The 20,464-nt window shown below is 39.7% G+C and overlaps 1 protein-coding gene across 3 annotated transcripts in view; it reads right to left on the bottom strand.

Moving 5' to 3' along the window:
• Positions 1-20,464, bottom strand: part of mkln1 (muskelin 1, intracellular mediator containing kelch motifs) — a 133,217-nt gene that overhangs the window by 56,237 nt on the left and 56,516 nt on the right. For all 3 annotated transcript variants that reach the window (XM_052034089.1, XM_052034091.1, XM_052034090.1), the window contains exons 8-9: positions 18,491-18,556; positions 5,015-5,127 (exon numbers count right to left, since the gene is read on the bottom strand). In XM_052034089.1, coding sequence (XP_051890049.1) covers positions 5,015-5,127; positions 18,491-18,556 — 179 coding nt within the window. The remainder of the gene's footprint in view (positions 1-5,014; positions 5,128-18,490; positions 18,557-20,464) is intronic.

Raw genomic sequence — 20,464 nt, 5'->3', positions numbered from 1 at the left:
TTTTTGAACCAATCTGAAAAACCCTAATTGTACCTTGGATAATAATTTTACTCAACCTGCACTAATGTAATTACATTAGCTTTAGGTTATTGTGTCGTGTACGTATAATTTAAGTTTACATTAACTTATGTTTGTAAGGTACTGTGCTGCTGCTGCAAAAAGCTAGTTTCCATGGCATTTATACCCTGGGTATGTGCCCATGACAATAAACTTGAACATACAGAGATGTGAAAATTTCAAAGTCTGATGCCACACAGCAAGCTCCCTGCAAGGATTCACTGTCTGAACTTGCATATTAAAATATCTGGCCACACCAGATTGTACAACCCTCCTTAGAGTCATACCAATCTGGGCAAAACATTTAACTTCGGACACATAATTGGTGCCAAGCCTGGTAAATTCTAACTTGAAAGTTAACAGAACTTTATTCCAGATTCATTAAAAAAAAGATAAACCCAACATAGTAGCATGAAGTCTGTTTGCAATTATGCATTAAGTTCTCTCTCTCCTGAAGAGATGATTTAACTTTAAGGCACAAGCAGCATTCAAAGAAACCTGCACTTATAGAGCACCCTTCTGATCTCATGAAAGCCAATGAGCAGTTTCACAATGCAGGCAAGTCAACGGTAACTTGCTCACAAGATGCTCCAAATATGATAATGACTGCAGAGAAAAAAAATTACTTATGTTTGACAATTAAATATTTAGCCAGAACACAAGGACAAACTTCACTTTTTGACTCAAATGGCATCATGGACCTTTTATATCCATCTGAAAGGATGGAGAGCCTCATTTTAGTGTATCAGCTAAAATAGAGCACTTCAACTTTGCTAGTTTCTCCACAACGGGCAATGCTGGGCAGGGTTTTTTTTTTACAGGTTGGCCTTGGAGATATGAGATACAAAATATGAAAAGGATTCTGGCAAATTGTTTGCAACCAAGGACCGTTCTTGCAGTGTTGGAAGATCTCTGCCTGGTATTCTGTAGTTTTCAAAACTACTTCTGTAATTCTGTTTTTGTTTTCTTTTTCTGGCATCTTTATGTAACTATTTCTACAATATTTTGTCCTTTTGGATGTTTCATTAACTTTAAACATCATGCATACATTTAAGACGGTCCAGCTGTTTGGTTCATTTTTTTTTGCTGGATGTGCATCCAATGACTCCACTCCCTCAGAAGTCATTACTTTCTCAATTGTCCAAGTGACATGCAAAGAATAAAAAAACCTAGATTAATGTACTTCCTTCCCCAGATTCTGATCAAGGATGTGATTCTGTTGCACATCTCCATTTACAGCATGTACTTTTTTTTTAAAAATGAACATGAACAGAAATGAGTCTCTTATTTTCATCAGAACCCAGCTTCTCTCTATTAATATCACATCTGACTTAGAAAGTTGAGGATTGAAATCCCACTCTATACCTGTAGCAGGCAAGCTAATACGTCATCTCACAAGCAGCACTGCACCGTCAAGAAATGTTATTTTTTCCAGTTTTGTCTGTTTGTGAAGGCATTAAAAAGGTCCCAGGAGAAATTATACAGAAACAATAAATTCACCCAGTACCACAAACCAACTGGTCATTAAACTCATATGCTGTTTGCAGGACCTCATATTCAAATTGCCTGACATATTCCCCTTCCCAACACAAAATGCTTCAAAAAGCACTTATTGTTAATGCTTTGGATTTCCTCATTACATATGGCACTGTTATAAAGACCAGTTGCTTTTCTCCCCCAGTATCTGCATTTTTGAACAGGAAAGCATTGAGGGCCAAGGCAAGGCTTATGAAATTCATTGATCAAGAATCATTTTCTATCACTGACTAAATTGCAAACAGCATTGAGAAATCTTAAAGGAGCAAACTCTGGAATATTTTCTAAAATGAAACCAGAAAATGCTGGGAAATTTCAACAGTCCAGGCAGCGTCATGGAAAGAGAAACAGTTAACATTTCAATGTCCAGGACCCTTCATCAGAACTGAGAAAAAGAGAAACAAGTTAGTCTAGGTAGCAGAGAAGGTGGGGTGGGGCAATAAGAAGTGGAACAAAAAGGAATTTCTCTGATAGGGTGAAATAATGTGGAAAGTAAAGAGCAGTTAAAATCAGATTAAGCTCTTTGGTCTGTGTAATGTGTTGCTGATATTGTATAATGCTGTCCAGACTATACAAATAAAAGCAAAAGGCAAAAGTGGCCAGTTCTCACACGAAAGAGAAAAAGTGCTAATTATATAGAGTTGAAGAACTTGAAATAGAGTCCTCCAGGCTATGATATGGTTATCATCCATTTTGACTAGTAATCTAGCAGGTCAGTACTAATAAAGAGAAATTTGTTCAAATCCCACCTCAGCTGCTGAGAAATTTGTTTCAAATGAATTAACATGCTAATTTTTTGTAACACAATGCTGAAACTACTGCAAAAATCCTACTCATTTCAAAAAAGAATTTCCATTACTTATCACTCATTGCCTAAGTGCAATTCCAGACTCACAATGTCGTCAGTGACTCTCAACTGCCCTCAAACAGCCTAGTGCCTGTATCAAAACTACTACGTATTCTGGGAACTCCTTCAGCATAGTTCCTCTGTTTCAATTGAAGAAGTGTATCTCAAGCCTATTTTTGGGCAGCGGAAGAATTCTGACCTTTTATCCAATATGGTTGTGGGTATGGTTGAGTCTGCAGAATATGCAGCAAGACAGTCTTCTACATAAAAATATGAACAGACTGAACAATAGAGTACAGGAAATTTTCTCATGATATTCAGGGGCACCGAATCAATCGCTGACTGACAACTCATTGCTACTTCAATGAACGAGTCAAATTCACCTTTCATACAAAAACCAAAACAATAACAATAGACATAAATCATTTAATTTTACTTGCACACTAATTTGGAGCCACATTATTTACTGTCATGATTCATTATTGGAACTGATAGCTAGACGTAAGTGGAATTGAATAAATTTAATACTGGGTAAAAGCTCCACAGTTTGGCACCAAATGTATACAAGTCAGGTTATTTGATCACAGAAGCCTCCTATGATTTTCCTCAGAACAAACATTCATCAAGTTTAACACTGGAGAACACTCAATGGACTGGATTGTGCGCCAATATATCAAGCTACGCCCTCTCAGTCCACATCTTTCCTCAAACCTTAAATGCATTATGTATAACGTGGTCAAAATAAACTTCTCCACTGATTCTACTTGTTTACAGACATCACAGATGCCTATAAATGGCACTCACTGCTCTCAGCAGTAACTTTAGTGGAAAAGCAATGTTTTAAAGTGTTTCTTCTTTGTTAATTCAACACCACTCACCAGTGAGAAAAATCTTTTATGCATCAGTCAGGGACCACCAAATTGCTTAAACAAAAACAAAAGTATGCTCAAGTACAGTAGTATCTCATATTACATCAGGGATGTTTCTGAAAACCAATTTGTTGCACAAAATTTAGCAAAAGCAATTGTATATGAAAGCACAAGTATCTATTAACATGGCAGAGAGGTTTTAGAAAAAATAAAGGAGGCACTGTAAAGCAAATTCCTACCTGGAACAGGTCTTTTGTTATATGGAGCTTCATAATATGAAGTATTACCATAAATGCAGAAACATGCCAGAAAATGTGAACTGACTAGTATAGAATCAAATCACTACTTTAGGGGTCTTAGACGAATTGCTTAAACTCTGCTTTACAGGTTTAGTATGATATTTACACCTTTGATTATATTACACCAACAAGTGAGACTTTTGCTGATCTCTTTAGAGATTCTTGTCCCATGCAAACCACTTCTTTTCACTAAAAAAAATACTTGCACAATTAATTCTGGCTACTACCCAAAAATACTTCATTTGTCATTAAATCAGTATAATTAACTTTTGGGTGTAAATTTGAAAACAAGTTAAAACTCATGAGGTAGAAGATTCCCCTGACCTTCTCTCTTACTTTGCAGAAAGTGCAGCAGAAACACAAGTAAACTAGTCTGCACTATACTCATCTCCAGATAATGTCAGTGAAACAGGAGCCAATGTAAGGAACTTCCCTAGCACCAATGACAAAATAAGCAACTCTGCTTAAACAGAGAAGAGCAGGTGATTCCAATCTGTGGGTGGGGTTGAGAGCTGATAGCAGCATTAACAATCTTCTGAAGATGGAACGAGAATGGATCTGTGGAATCAGGATTAATTGGGTAACGGGAAGTATGTGCTATTAGAGTGCTCCAGAGGTGGTAAAATACACACTTCAATTTTTGTGCAAAAAAAAATTATTAGTTTTGCTTCCGTTTAAGATGACATCAAATCTGTGCAACGACACAAATGCAAAACAAATAAATTTCTTTTCCAGAAAGATTGAGTTCATGACAAGAGATAAATTTTTGATACACACAAGATTGAATGGGAAATCCCTCTGAACATCTTGGGCTGAATAAGGATTTAGATGCAGTAACACAATTAAACTGGTTTAGAATTTGAATTCTTGAAGCAAAAGTATTAACTTTCTGCAATCGTTTTATTCTTTTATGGCGTCAGGGACAGCAGGGCTCATGAGCTCCTTCATCAGCATGAATCTCTGTGGAGCATGAATCTCTAAAAGAATAAGTGATCTCCTTCTCCAATGCAAATGATTAATTACTGGACATGTTTCTCTACAGAGATGCAAACCAAATGGTAAATCAAATAGCATCAAGGAAAACAAAACTGAATGAAACATACTGAAATTCAGGAGGTATTGAAATCAGAAAAGTACATCAGCATTGTTTGCAAAGGATGTTCGAGTACTGGAGAAAAAAAAATGAGAATCAGCCCAAGTGGATGGGACGACTACATTATCCCACCAGTGAATAAAGTAGCTCTGCAAGCATGACTTGAATTACGACTACCACCCTCAGAGACAGAATACCTCCATTAACCTTGACATGCCATCCCTATGGTGACTCTACCATCAATACGAGATCCTTATTGACAACTAAACCTTAATTTCCCACCTGGCATTATTTTCTAAGACAAAACACTTACCTCTTTCTCAGTATCTCTAGATATAAAAGTCCACTGGTTTTCTTTAACACTGTATGCCCAGAAATCTGCCAAATCCTGTGTTCCATCCCAACCACCAAATAAATATACTGTTTCTGCAAAGAAAAAGTTATTAAAAGTTATACAAAGCAGTACACGTTTAAAAACCACTGCGCTAACATGGCATGGCTCGTGTGTCACATATTGGAACACACTGAGACAGTTTGCATAATAAAATGTTTCAAATCCCCAAACTTGGTTCATTTCCAGGAATAGAGTGAGTCATGGTCAAGTTGAAACATAATCTGTTTTACCTGATTTCATTTTAATATTAGGGGAAAGAGAAGAGGAAGAGAGCACATCTGCCCAATAAAGCAAAAATAAAAGGCAACGCAAGTCTAAAGCTCCATATTTCATTAATCTTCATGAGACACACAAAAGGGAGAAATACTGCTGGATTACTGCAAACTGAAGCTCCATTCCCCTTTGATACAAACTACCATTTTGGAAAATGCACATAAGATTTACTGAATTAAGAGAAGGAAACTAACTGAAGGTAAACACGTGTTCAATGCTTCCAGAAATAATGGCGATAACAGTACATACAGAATGGAGTGCAAATCATTTTTGAGACCACTATAAATAGATAAAGATCCCTCCAGTTCTGAACTTCAGAGCAACATGACTGCAAGTTATTTCAGAAAAAAAAGAGGGAATAACACTAGATGTGCCAACAAAATTTGCCATTTAATGCTATTGCCAATTTATATTTGCCTTTTCACATGATGTTTTTCTTTTCCTTACTAAGCAAATCAGAAAAGGACACGTGGGCTGGCAGGGAAAGAGGGAGAAAAAGGGAAGAGAAATAGAAACAGTTGGGTTCCATTGTATTTATAAAGAAGGTTACAATAGTTCATTAACTCCAGTTACCCTTCAACAACAGACTCCTAGTGTTTCAATGGAGAAAAGGCCTTCAATGTTCATAAATTTGCAGTTCAGAGAAAGCATAACATCACAACAGCCTTACTGAACACAAATCTGGCATAATTCTCACTTCCTTTTGCAGGACTGAGCCAAGTTCTGAAAGGTCAGCAGACAACACATTTCTCCCTCCACCTCAGCCCAGGCTGAGCATCTTTTCAATTTGGAATCAACTGCACACATTTTTGGAAATAAGACTATTCTGGCCGCTTCCTCCAAGTTCTGATTTAAACAGTGGCAAATTTTCCTGCAGCATGCAATTCCAGTACCACACTGTTCTTCCAGCTACCCATTTTCTGTTCTTCATGGGAATATGATATTGGGGGATCCTGGCATTTAATACAGACTCTGCAGTAATCCACTCTTCATTCTTTCATGCACTCCTTGCTAGCCTCCCAAACTGCAGACCCAACAAAAAACATCAATGTGAACCTGCTACAGGAATTGGCTAATCCACCTACTTTAGTGGCTCAAAAATCTTTATTAGCCTTCAACATGGTGTCTGAACATCTACAGTCCTGTGGGATACAATAAGGGAAATATTCTCAGGACATCCACCTGATCAAAACCCCTAAGAAAAACATGAGATCACCCCTCGTGAACACATTCCATTCAAATTTTCCACAAATGCAAACCACCCCCCAATACCAAAATCAAATGAGTCAAGGTTTGCTGCATCACCAAAAAGACAAATATATCCTCCATCGATCCAAGCTGCATGCAGTACTTCAGGTGTGATCTCACCAAAGCCCAATATAGGTTCCAGCAAGATTTGCTTACTCTAGTAACCCAGCCCCTTGCAACAAAGGCCAACATTTGATTTCTCTTCCTAACTACTGGCTGCACTTAGTGCTTCTGGCACAAGAACACCCAGATCTTTCTGGAACCTAACATTTAGTTATCTATCATGCAAATTTGTGTTTCCTTTTTTCCCCCCCTACCCCACAGAAATTAACTTCTCCACAATATACTCCAACTTCAATCTCTTTTTTCACTCATGTAACCCATCTGTATTCCTTTCGCAGTTGGTGCCCTTCCTCCCAACTTACTTTTCCACCTCTCGTGGCTGTGTCAGCAAATTTGGTATGAAACACATGGTACTTTTAAGCAAGACATTACTCATGGGTGTACACAGATAAGGCCCCAATGCTGAACTGTGAGGCATCCATGAGTTCCACCTTGCAAATACAAAAACGACTTTTCATCACTAGGCTATTTGCAGTCCATTAATCAACCCTTTATCATGTTAATATATTACCATCAACCACACAAGCCCTTAACTTGTGCACAAACCATTTTCATACGCCACCTTAATGATTGCTTTTTGGAAATCCAAATACATTGCACCCACTAGAATCTTGATTATTCTTGCTACTCACATCCTCTCAAAGAACGCTTAATAAGTTACTTTCATAAAACAAGCCTAGTCTGCCTAACTGTGTCATGGTTTTCTTCGTGTTCTGTTATTACTGAGTCATGGATTCCAGCTTATTCCTGAGCCAGGTTGTTCCATGTTTCCCCATCCCTCCTTGTATTACAGGGTTACTTTTACTGCTTTTCAATCTACAGGTATGTTGGGAGAGTGCAAGATTTCTAACATGGTAGGACTGTTTCAAGAGGAGAAATTAATAGAATGAGTAATCGTAGGTCAGTGAGTCTGTCCTTCAGCAGTAAACAAGTTATTAAAAATAATTCTGCAAATCATTTAGATGCACACAGATTAATCAAGGCCATTAAGCATGGATTTGTTAAAGAAAATCCCTGCCTAAGTTGACGAAGGACATTTAATAAGGTTAGTAAATTCAATATACCCTCTACACGTATTTTACCCTGTCCAAATGGTTGATTAACCTGGAAAATCAAGTCCCAAGGGATTTAACAGAAAGTGGCAAGTCTATTTAAAAATTGTTTCAGTGGGAAAGGGAAAGGGTAACAAGCCAAGGATAAAAGGTTGAGTGACTATAGGGTCGTGTACAAGTTTCTGGACTTTTGGAATCTTATGAAATTCCTAATTTAATTAAGTGTCAGGGCTCTGGTAAACAAGTTTGCTTGTGCAACCAAATCTTGTAAAGGAAGGAAGATAGCAAGGAAGAAAGTTCTAACCTGCAGGAAAACATCAATGGACTACGTAGAGGAGAATGAAAGTGGCAAAATAGATTTTAATCCACACGAGCATGAAACAATTTATTTGGAGATGACAAACAAGGCAAACAAATAGACAATAAATGTAGGATACTGAGAAGCAAAGAGGAACAGAAAGATCTTGGAGAGAATAACCAAACACAGGAAAAGTAGAACAGGTGGTTAAAGCAGCATACACAAATTTTTCTTTTTAGATGAACAGAATTGAAACAGTTCACAGGAAATGTACATTTCTTTAAAGGCAAGAACAAAACAGAGTAAGTGGTTGTACGTGGCTATCAAGAGAAGGTAAAGGTGGGATTAGATCAAAGGAAAAGGCTTATGATATTGGCAAAAACAGGAGCAAGCCCGAATTCAACAAAAAGAGGATCAAGGCACTGAGAAGGAAAAGTAAATTATAAGACAGCAGTTGGGTACTGAGAAAAGAAAGCAGAATGCAATCAACAGACAAGTGAAAAAGCAAAGATTACAGAAACATGGGCAAAAAGGAAATGGCAGAGAAATCAAACAAACATTTTGCATGCATCTTCACAGAAGACATCGCAAAAAACCATCACAAAAATGGGGGATAACTGCAGGTGTGGAATAATTTAATCTAAAACCAGCACATTATGCCTAAACAAGGGAGGCTACAAGTGGGATGAGGGAGGAGCTGGCCAGCATAGAATGGAAACACAGGCTATTATAGTGGGACAGTTGAGGAACAGTGGAAGACTTTCAAAAAGATTTTTCACGGTGCTCAACAAAAGTATATTCAGTTAAAAGCAAGGACAGTAAGGGTGGAGAGAGCCAGCCTTGGATAACTAAGGAAATAAAAGAAGACATCAAGCTAAAAGCTCATGCATACAAAGTTGCTAAGAGTAGTGGGAAACTGGAAGATTGGGAAAACTTTAAAAAGCAACAAAGAACCACTAAGCAAGCAATAAGGAAAGGGAAGAGAGATACGAAAGTAAACTAGCAGAAAATATAAAAATGGATAGTAAAAGCTTTTACAATTATATAAAGCAGAGAAGGGTGGCTAAAGTGAACGTAGGTCCCTTGGAAGATGAGAAGGGGGAATTAACATTGGGTCGTGTGGAAATGGCCAAGGCCTTTAACGACTATTTTGTGTCAGTCTGCACAGTGGAGGACACATCTAACATGCCAAAGAGAGAATGTTATGGATGTGATGGGAGGTGAAGACCTCGACACAATCACTGTCACTAAACAGGTAGTGATGAGTAAACTAGTGGGCCTGAAGGTAGACAAGTCCCCTGGTCCAAAATTCTCTGGATACCGCGCAGGTCCCAACAGACTGGAAGACAGCGAATGTCATGCCACTGTTTAAAAAAGGCTGTAGGCAAAAGGCAGGGACCTATTGGCCAGTTAGGTTAACGTCTGTAGTCGGGAAAATGCTTGAAGCTACTGTTGGATTCGACTGTTTTAATTAGTTTTTTTTAAACATGTATAGTGTTTAATACACCTCAAGTGGCTGCACAAGGAATGGCCACTTACTAGCTTATTGGTTCGTCCATCAGGTTAATATGTGGTTTTTTCATTGGTTGGTTTGGCCACAAGTATCTAATAGGTTTCCTGATTGGACTATTGTTAGCTAAGGAGCATCTCTTATCTCAGGTATAAAAGGTGTCGCTTTTTGTTAATCTCTTCTTGCTCTTCCTCCCCCTGGCCTGAGCTTTCTTTTGTTCCCTTTGTTGAGGCTCATCAAAGCTAGTGCCATGTGCTCTGTGACTGTTTCTTTGTTTTAAACTTTTCCAATAAAACTTTGTGAAGCACCAAGTTGTTTTCAACTCGTTCCTGGACTCCTGAAAGAACCTGTGGATTTGAAAATAACCAGATCCGACACTATCATTAAGAAAGAAATAGCAAGACATCTGGACAGAAGTGGTTTCATCAGGAAGATACAGCATGGATTCAGGAATGGCAGGTCCTGTTTGACAAACATACTGAAGCTCTTTGATGATATAATGAGCGCAGTGGATAGAGAGGAACAGGTGGATGTTGTACACTTGAATTTCCAGAAGGCATTCGATAAGGTGCCGCTTAAGAGACTTATCCATAAGATAAGGATGCATGGAGTTGGGGGTAATGTATTAGCATGGATAGAGGAGTGGTTAACACCAACAGAAGTTGGGATAAATGGGTGGTTCTCTGATTGGCAATCAGTGGTGAGCAGAGTGCCGCAGGGGTCAGTGCTGGGCCCGCAACTGTTCACAACGTAAAATAACAAATTGGAAGAGGGGACAGAGTGCAGCGTATCCAAATTTGCTGATGACACTAAATTGAACGGAAAAGCAAATTGTGCAGAGGATGCAGAGAGATATAGATAGGTTAAGTGAGTGGGCAAGAGTCTGGCAGATGGAGTACAATGTTGGTAAATGCGAGGTCATCCACTTTGGAAGCAAAAATAGATCAGATTTAATATTTAAATGGTGAGAGATTGCAGCATGCTGTTGCACAGAGGGACTTGGGAGTGCTTGTGCATGAATCGCAGAAGATTGGTTTGCGGGTGCAACAGGTCATCAAGAAGGCAAATGGAATGTTGGCCCTCATTGCTAGGGGGATTGAATTTAAGAGCAGGGAGATCATGCTGCAACTGTACAGGACACTGGTGAGGCTGCACCTGGAGAACTGTGTGCAGTTCTGGTCTTACTTGAGAAAAGGTATACTGGCTTTGGAGGCTGTTCACCAGATTGATTCCAGAAATGAAGGGGTTAGCCTATGAGGAGAGATCAAGTCGCCTGGGACTATACTCACTGAAATTCAAAAGAATAAGAGGGGATCTCATAGAAAGATGTAAAATTATGAAAGGGATAGGTAAGATAGAGGTAGGAAGGTTGTTTCCACTGGTAGGCGAGACAAGAACCAGGGAACAAAGCCTCAAAATTCAGGGGAATAGATTTAGGACAGAAATGAGGAGAAACTGCTTTTCCCAGAGAGCAGTGAATCTGTGGAATTCTCTGCCCAGGGAAGCAGTAGAGGCTACCTCATTAAATATATTTAAGACACAGAGAGATAGATTTTTGCATAGTAGGGGAATTAAGGGTTGTGGGGAAAAGGCAGGTAAGTGGATCTGAGTCCATGGCCAGATCAGCCACGATCTTATTGAATGGCGGAGCAGACTCGACGGGCCAGATGGCCAACTCCTGCTCCTATTTCTTATGTTCTTATTTAATGCGAATTTGAGTTAAGGATTTCAAAAGATAAAAAAAAGAGAAATTGGAGAAACAGATTGGAAGCTAGCAAATGTAATGCCACTATTTAAGAAAGTGCTAAAGAAGAAAGCAGGAAATTATAGACCAGTTAGCCTAAAACTAGTAGTAGGGAAAATCCAAAGATCTATTATTACCTGGTAAATAGTAAATAGTATTAGAATAGGGCAAGAAAATAGTACTAGAAAATAGTAATAGAATAGGGCAAGGTTAAAATATATTTAAAAAACATACATCATTTTTTACAAATCTGTTAGCTTTTTGGGGCTGTAACAGGTGAGAGGTTCAGTTGATGTGGTGTATTTGGACTTCCCAACTGTCTTCAATTAAAAATTGCCACCAAAGAGATTATTAAACTGAATTTTGGTAGAGAACATTTTTGTAATATACTGCATGAACTAGGGATTGGCTCACTGGGAGAAAGCAGAACAGATGAATTAGAAGACAGCCACCGGCCCCTCACATCTGCGCTACCATTTAATATCATGGTTAATCTGACAGTGAACTTAAATCTACCCACAGAAATCTTTCAAGCCCTTGCTTATCAAGTAGTTGTTTACCCTCACCTTAAAAATATTCAAGCACTTATTACAGTGAAAAAAAAATTAGCATCTCCTCTGTATTTAATGGATGAAGCCTAATATTCAAGCAGTAACCCCAGAGTTCTGGATTCTCCCAGGAGGAAACACTGTCTCCACATCCACCCTATCAAGACCTCCCAACTTCATGTTTCCATCAAGTCCACTGAATCAGCAGTCACAGACCTAGCTTGTTCAACCCTTCCTCGTAAAGGAAGCCTTCCATTCCAGTTATTAGTCCAGTAAACTTTCTCCCAACTGCTTCTAATGTATTAATATTCTTCTTTAAATAAGGAGACCACTAAGGTACAAAATACTCAAAGAACAATGTATCAAATCATTGGAATTGATCTTGTTCTAAGCAAAATGAATCTTACATTGCCTGTTATTTTCCACATTACCAGTCAAATTGAACTTGACTAGCCATTTTCAGTTCAAATTCAAGCATTTTAAATTCAGATCAGCCAGGCCATTTGCTTCACAGCTATTCTGTTAATAATGTTCTACATTTGCCAGGAATGGCAGTAATAAGATCCAAGTCAGACGAAATAAAACATTTCCTTATTGATGCACAGAATCAATTGGGGAAGATGAGGGTGAATTGTAGTCAGAGGAATGTTAGTACAGGCCCTTAAGATGGAGACTTACCACTGTTCGAGCTTTCCCTCCAAAAGCTAGGCCCTACGGCTTCTGCACTCTAGCTACAATTCCGAGTCGGTAATCCTGGGTGCATAGTCTAATTCAAACCAGCTAGAATTCTTTGACAAATACAATGAAAAGCACATTCGTCGGTGCTTTTCTTTGCATAGTTTGTGATCTAAAGTGATCCATACCGGTGCCTGCCACTATAAAATATAGCTACTGGCTGAGTAAATACTCCCTAGTGCTTTACGTGACGTCAATCGGGAACTGTTGCTATTGGCAGCAGTCTAGCTTGTTCGAGGCAATTCCAGAGATCTTAATACTCAAAATATCCAGCAGAAGGACACAAGGGCTTTGAATCAAAACAAATTTCTCCATCCAGATTAAACTTCTTGTACAAAACATCTTCCCATTGCAATAACCATTTAATTCCACAGAAAAAAAACAAAATCAATTCAACATAATATCAGATTTAAAAATTCCTTTCTGTGTTGAAGATTATTTCAATTCAGTAATTTCAAAAGGAGATGAAGAAAAACAATCTTTCTGAATAAGGCAGTAACCTTAATGTTACTCTAATTTGGACATTTTCAACTCTCAACAGAAGCCAATCATTTATCTTGTTCTATCTTCTTCTGTACTGATTGCTGTGACAAGGACTCAATTTTCAAGGGAGCCTTCCCATTGTGAACTGGACTGGGCAAATATACACAGTTCATCCATATCTTATGTCACCTCCACATTCAGCATGCATCTTCACTGCTCCCCCCTCCTCCAGTAGAAGTTCCTCAAACTAAATTTCACACCACCAAGATAAATAGCCTACTGATGCACAATTAAAATTATGATTTTCATAAAATTGTTTTCAGCTGAACATAAGCTGTGAAAGATCATGAATGCAGAGAGGAGACTAAATGCAGCATGGGCAGAGTGGTTTTAATAGACAATTTGAACTTTCACACACATTAGGAAAGGCAAACTTATGAAAGTGGACAGCAAATTCGTTAAGCAAATTTGTGATTTTCTTGTACAGGGTACCAACAAGGGGCCAGGCCATATCCATTCTAGTGGTTACTAAACAGTACATTGATATACATCAAACAGCAATTATAATGAAGCTCAATGTTAAAGACGAATGTGAAATATCTACCAAGTTTCTGGATTTAGACGAGGCCAATTTCAATGCAGCAGCACAGACCATCAAAATAAACTAGACAAATATGGTTGGTGCAGAGAAGTGGGGATGTTGGAAATCCAGAATAAGAAAAACCACAAGCACTCAGCAACTCAGGAGATATCCAGAGAAAAACTATCAACTTTTAACCCTTGATCAGAACTAGGAAAGTGAAAAAAGGTGTTTTAAGCTGCAGAAAAGGAGGGGCAAGGAAATAGAGGAAACACCAGGGGACATGCAAATCAATGTTGTCTTTAACCATAACTAATGCTAGCAATTGGAGAGGAGAGAAATGGGGAAAAAAAGGCTGGTTACATGAAATGGTGCTGTTCCTCAAGCTTATGTTGGGTATCATTGAAACAATGTAGAAAGTCAAAAGCAGATGTGGGAATAGGACAGAGAATTAAGGTGAAAGGCAACTGAAAACTCAGGGTCACCAACTGCAGACTGAGCTTCCAGTCAGCCATCAGTTTAATTCTCCGTCCCAGTCCCTCTTGAATCAGTGTCTTTGGTCTCCAATAGTGTTCCAACTATGTCCAAAATAAGCATGAGAAACAGCACCTCATCTTCCAACTGGGTATGTTGCAGCACTTGGGACTCTAATGAATTCAACAAGTTCAGGTGACCAGCATTTTTTGTTTCAGTTTTATTTTTGTTCCTTTTATTTCCTACATTTAACTGCTGGTATTTCAAGTGATCGTCAGCTCAAAAGCTTTGGTCTCCATCCAAGCAAAGACATACATTCTGTCCTCTCTAACACTCCACTGAGAAGAACAGAAGGGGATCGGTTTGTCATCACCCACCCTGACAGCCTCAAATGCAACTGAACCCTTGGTCACCCTCGATGATGCAAGATCAGTCTTCCGGAGAGTGAACCAGAGGAGAAAATCTGGCCCAGATGGTGTCCCTGGCCGTGTCCTCAGCTATTGGTCTGATCAGCTGGCGGGGATATTAGACACATTTAACCTCTCCCTGCTTCAATCTGAGGTTCCCACCAGTTTCAAGAAGACCACCATCATCCCTGTACCCAAGAAAAAGGTAATTTGCCTTAATGACTACCGGCCGGTGGCTCTGACATCCACCATCACGAAGTGCTTCGAGAGGCTGGTCATTGCATGTATTAACTCCAGCCTCCCGGAAAACCTCGACCCACTGCAATTTGCCTACCGTCAAAACAGGTCTATGGTGGACGCCATCTCCCTGGCCCTACACTCGTCTCTGGAACATCTGGACAGTAAAGACGCCGACATTAGACTAGACTATTGTTTATTGACTACAGCTCCGCCTTCAATACTATCATTCCAAGAAAACTCATCACCAAATTCCAAGACCTGGGACTCAACACCTCCCTTTGTAACTGGATCCTTGACTTTCTGACCAACAGACCACAATCAGTGAGCATAGGCAGCAACACCTCCAGTACGCTTATTCTCAACACTGGTGCCCCACAAGGCTGTGTCCTCAGCCCTCAACTCTACTCCCTATACACTCATGACTGCGTGGCCAGATTCTGCTCTAACTCCATCTACAAGTTTGCAGATGATACCACTGTAGTAGGACGTATCTCAAATAATGATGAGTCAGAGTACAGGAAGGAGATAGAGAGCTTAGGTGATATGGTGTCATGACAACAACCTTTCCCTCAATGTCAGCAAAACAAAAGAACTGGTCATTTGCTTCAGGAAAGGGGGCAATGGACATGCACCTGTCTACATCAACAATGGTGAGGTCGAGATGGTTGAGAGCTTCACGTTCCTTGGAGTGAACATCACTAAAAACCTGTCCTGGTCCAACCACGAAGATGCCACAGCCAAGAAAACTCACCAGTGCCTCTACTTCTTAAAAAAAAATTGGCATGTCCCCTTTGACGCTCACCAACTTTTATCCATACAGAGAACACATGCTATCTGGATGCATCACAGCTTTGTATGGCAACTGCTCTACCCGGGACAGTAAGAAACTGCAGAGAGTTGTGGACACAGCCCAGCACATCACAGAAACCAGCCTCCCCTCCATGTCTATACCTCTCGCTGCCTTGGTGAAGCAGCCAGCATAATCAAATACCCCACCCACCCGGCTCATTCTCTCTTCTCCCGTCTCCTATCAAGAAGATACAGGATCCTGAAAGCACATACTACCAGGCTCAAGGACAGCTTCTATCCCGCTGTTCTAAGACTATTGAACGGATCCCTTATACGATGAGATGGTCTCTTGACCTCAATCTACCCCGTTATGACCTTTCACCTTATTGTCTACCTGCACTGTACTTCCTCTGTAGCTGTTACATTTCACTGTATTCTGTTATTGTTTTTACCCTGTACTACCTCAATGCACTGTGTAATGAATTGATCTGTATGAACTGTATGCAAGACAAGTTTTTCACTGTACCTCAGTACAAGTGACAATAATAAACCAATACCACTTTTCTACAACTTAAAACCCACTTGTTTTCACATTTTTCCAGTACCAATGAAAATCATTTTGGATGGGAGAATGAGGTAGTGGTTCAAACAATAGAAGATCAGTGTGCAGGAGTTTAAAACTAAACAAATATGAGCAGAACCAGCTTATGTCCTTTAGATATTTACTTCCCCAAGAGAAGAGTCCAAAGGTGACTAAAGAGTAGTGGGATAGCTTAAAAGTGAAAGAAATATCTTACAAAAATACAAATAATATAACTAATAGGGAGGTTAAAAACAAGGTGACAATATATTTAAGAGCTACAAGGCAGCTTGGAAATTTAACTTTAAGTAAACATAGAATTTTAAAGACAACTAATACTCATTACTTGTGATCTTGAAACTGCCAGACTGTCAATGCCCGTCAAGTAGGAAATCTGTCCTCCTTATCCAGTCTGACCTATTTGCAACTCAAACTAACCAATATAGTTGACTTCTCAAATCATTTAACCCCAACAATTTAAGGGATGCATAACAGATGGTCCAGCCAGAATATGAATGGATAAAGAGAAACTTAAGGCATATCAAAGTCAACACACTCTTGTTCCCAATAATAAAGTTAAAATCAAGCAGAACATATGCCCCTATAAACTTAATCTTGATTGATTTCATTCTACATTTGTTACAGCTGCTTGTTGAACCTCCTGTAATTAGTATCAAATTAATGACAGCCTGGCAACTGGCCGTGTGGCAAGAGCAAGAGAGCGTATCGAAAACGGGCAGGTACTCAAATTGGCAGGAAGCAAACAGCATTGTCCCCGAAAATCTGCATGAAGCACATTCTGATGGGACAAAAAGCCATTGATCTAGGTTCGATGTTCAAGAGTATAGCAGCTCATGGAGACTTATAATTACAAGAGACTAAACAAAGGGCAAAACTGTGGCAAATGCATCTTGATACAGACCAATCTTAGGTCCCACAAAATACAGACTTGTGTCTGAAAAGGTTAAAGCAATTTTTTCCTAAATCGTGAGAAATTCAAAGCAGTAGTGGACAGTCTAGAAGGTCCAGGTATATAAAATACTCAGTGCATAATCTACAAGGTGAAGGAACGGTCACCTCAATATTACGGGACCAAGAGGGAAGGTTATTGAATTTATCCCATATCTACATAAAAGCTGGTTAACTAAGCAGTTCTGGGCACATCTTGGGAAAATACAGGCTTTGGAGGGAGTGCAGGAGAGTTTAATCACAACAGTATCTGGACTCCTAGGGTTAAATTAAAAAGGATTGATTCAACCTGTGGAATTTTGTTTTCAGTTCACTTATGACAAGTAGGCATCAATGAGAAGGCCAACATTTAATGGTCACTGTTATTGCCCTTGTGAAGGTGATGGCGAGCTGCTGTCTTGAACTGCTGCATACTGTGATAAAATTATGTCCACAGTCAAGTTAGGTAGCAGGTCTGTGTATTTTGACTTGGCAATAATGAAGCAATGCCAATTTTGCACGTCAGCCCAACATAAGGCTTGCAAGGGCAACCTGCAAGCGGTCGCATTCTCGTGTCCACCGTTCCTATCTTTGCATGTTTGATGGATACTGTCAAAAGTTTGCAAGTCTCTACATTGCTTTTTGTAGATGGCACACACAGCAGCCACATTAGACCATTGCTAAGTGTGAATCATTTGGTGGAGGAGTAGTGGTGGTGGAGAGGTTGGGTCAAAAAAGTTGCTTCATCCAAGATAGCATCAGTTATTGGAGCTCCATTCATGCAGTCAAGTGGAAGGTTTTTCCTCATAGTCTTGGCCTGTGCCTTGTGGATGGTGTAAAGGCTTTGAAGAGTCAGGAGGCGAGTTGCTCGTCTGAAGATGCCCAGCCTTTGACCTAAATATGTAGTCACGACATTTATATGGCTTGTTCAGTTAAGTTCCTAGACAACAGCAAATCCCAGGACATGGACAGTGGAACAACAATAATGGTAATAAAGTTGAATATCAAGGCAAGATAGTTAAATTCTCTCTTGCTGGCGACCGTCATCACCTGACACATATAGTACTCATCACCGATCAGATGTTGCTGCAAGCGGGCACAGACTACTTCATTGAGTTGTGAATGAAAACCAACATTAAACATGCTCTCTTCTGACAAAGAGAAGTTCAACGATGGGGACTTGGAAGATGATTGGGCACAAGCCTTTTCCCCAAGGAACCACTCCAGCTAAGTCCTGGACCTAAGATGACTGCCCTTCAACATACAACCATCTTGCTCATTTTTATTTGCACTTGGTTTAAATCAATTAAATCAAAACAAGTTAAGGATATTCAAACACACTGATTCAACATAGTTATCTTACCTGTTTGAACATCAATTACCATCTGATGGCCTCCCCGCATTCCAGGTCGATTGTCTTCACCATCACCTGATCAAAACAAAAACAGAATTCCTTTTTAGCTTGCCTGCCAGGCAACAGAACTGCAGTGTCACCTTTAGAAGCTAAAGAGAATATAAATAACTTCAGACCGTCTACGAAAGCAGGGCATTTTCAAAGACAAACATGAACGAATCAAGTGACGTCACTCCTGTACTCGTCTTTAAGTGACAAGCTGACTCCGAGTCAGGACAATTTTTATTCTAGGCTAGAAATCAATTCACCAGCAGCATCATTGCTGACCATAGAATCGGACATCCGTAAAGTGTGCAACACGACTGAACAGAATTCCCAAAAATCAAAGGACAATTCCTTTGCAATTTTATTGTATATAAATCACACATTAAGGAGGGAACAGGAACAGTAAATTTATTCTTTTAAATTGTAAGCCTCCATGTTAGTTCTTTGCATTTTTTGGATCTTTTTAAAAACTTGACATAAAATCAGTTTGTTCATCATCTTGAATGGATAGCTACGCAATTGCTTCAGCAATTTCTATCCTTACATTGAAATCGAAGACAGCTAAACAAGAAGCAAAGGTTCACTGCTGTCATTTTAGATCAGGTCCTACCACATACTTCCATTAATACCTCACTTCAATCTTTCAGCAATACAAGTTCTCGCATCATATTTAATTACAAAACAAATTTACAAGCATCAAGTAAACATTGAGAATTTATAGCAGCGCTTTATAGTTCCTCAATGCATAATGGGCAACACCCAGAATTATTTAAACTTTCTAAAATTGATCTTTGAAATGCATCAATTTTTCCTTGCAGGAATATAAAAGTATAAACTTATTTCAAGAGGTGAGTATGTGCTTGTGAGTTTCACCTTGCAGGAGTGTAAAAAGAGGCACATTTGCAAATTGTTAATAGTTGATTGGCTAATTAACAGCAGCCAATAAAAAGGTAGGGTTAAGCGGAGCGGCCACTGTCGGAATGGACCAGTGTTAGAGTGGGGGCCTGAGGCTTTGGCTAAAGAGGCTTCAGCGAGAGGAGGCAGAAGTGTAGGTAAGTCTCTGGTAAGTTTCTTTCTTTCTAGTGCCGGGCTCCAGGGCCAATGGTGTGTTCATCTTGTGAGATGTGAGAGTTCTGGGAAACATCCAGTCTACATCCGCATGAGGTGCATCAGCTGCAGCTCCTTGCATACCGTGTTAGGGAATTGGAGCTACAGCTGGATGACCTTCGGCTCTGACGGAAGAACGAGTTCATAGATAAGAGCTACAGGGAGGCAGAAACTCCTAAGCTGCAGGAGGCAGGTAGCTGGGTGACTGTCAGGAGAAGGGAGAATAGGCAGATAGTGCAGAGCGGGGTCCTACCAGAAGAAAGCTGCAGTGACCACGTCTCTGGCACTGAGCCTGGTTGTATGGCGCAGAAGGGAAGGCAGGAGATGAGGAGAGCAGTAGTGATAGGGGATTCAGTACTAAGGAAGGCAGACAGGAGATTCTGTGGACGTGAAAGAGACTCCCAGATGGTATGTTGCCTCCTGGGTGAGGAAGTAAAAGGTTAAAAACTGTCACCATACCTATAGCTGATAGAAAAAAAACCTCGCAAGAAAGCTGCTGACTCAATGGATAAGGTGTTAATTACTTTGTCCAGAACCTTGGTTTCAGTCCCGTTATGCTAGACAATAGGAGTACTGGGTGCAATAAGAGACGAGTGGGAACCTTGTCCTAAACAATGAGGGGTGATACCTATCTTTGAATTTCTTGATTATAACTCAATTATGCTGAACAATAGGTGCGATGTCTGTCTCGGGATCTCTGTGGCTTGACCGAAACTCGCAGCACCGCATGCATTAAGTGTGCGTGACAATATCTGTACAAATTTCTATCTGCTCCTTTGTACGGAGACACCTCGGAAAGCAACTCTTAACGAGTGCTGAAGAGACCTCTCC

This window comes from Pristis pectinata, chromosome 19 (assembly GCF_009764475.1).
Source record: "Pristis pectinata isolate sPriPec2 chromosome 19, sPriPec2.1.pri, whole genome shotgun sequence".
Taxonomy (NCBI): Eukaryota; Metazoa; Chordata; class Chondrichthyes; order Rhinopristiformes; family Pristidae; genus Pristis; species Pristis pectinata.
The sequence above is the reverse complement of the archived record's forward strand: the minus strand, read 5'-3'. Positions and strand labels throughout refer to the sequence as shown.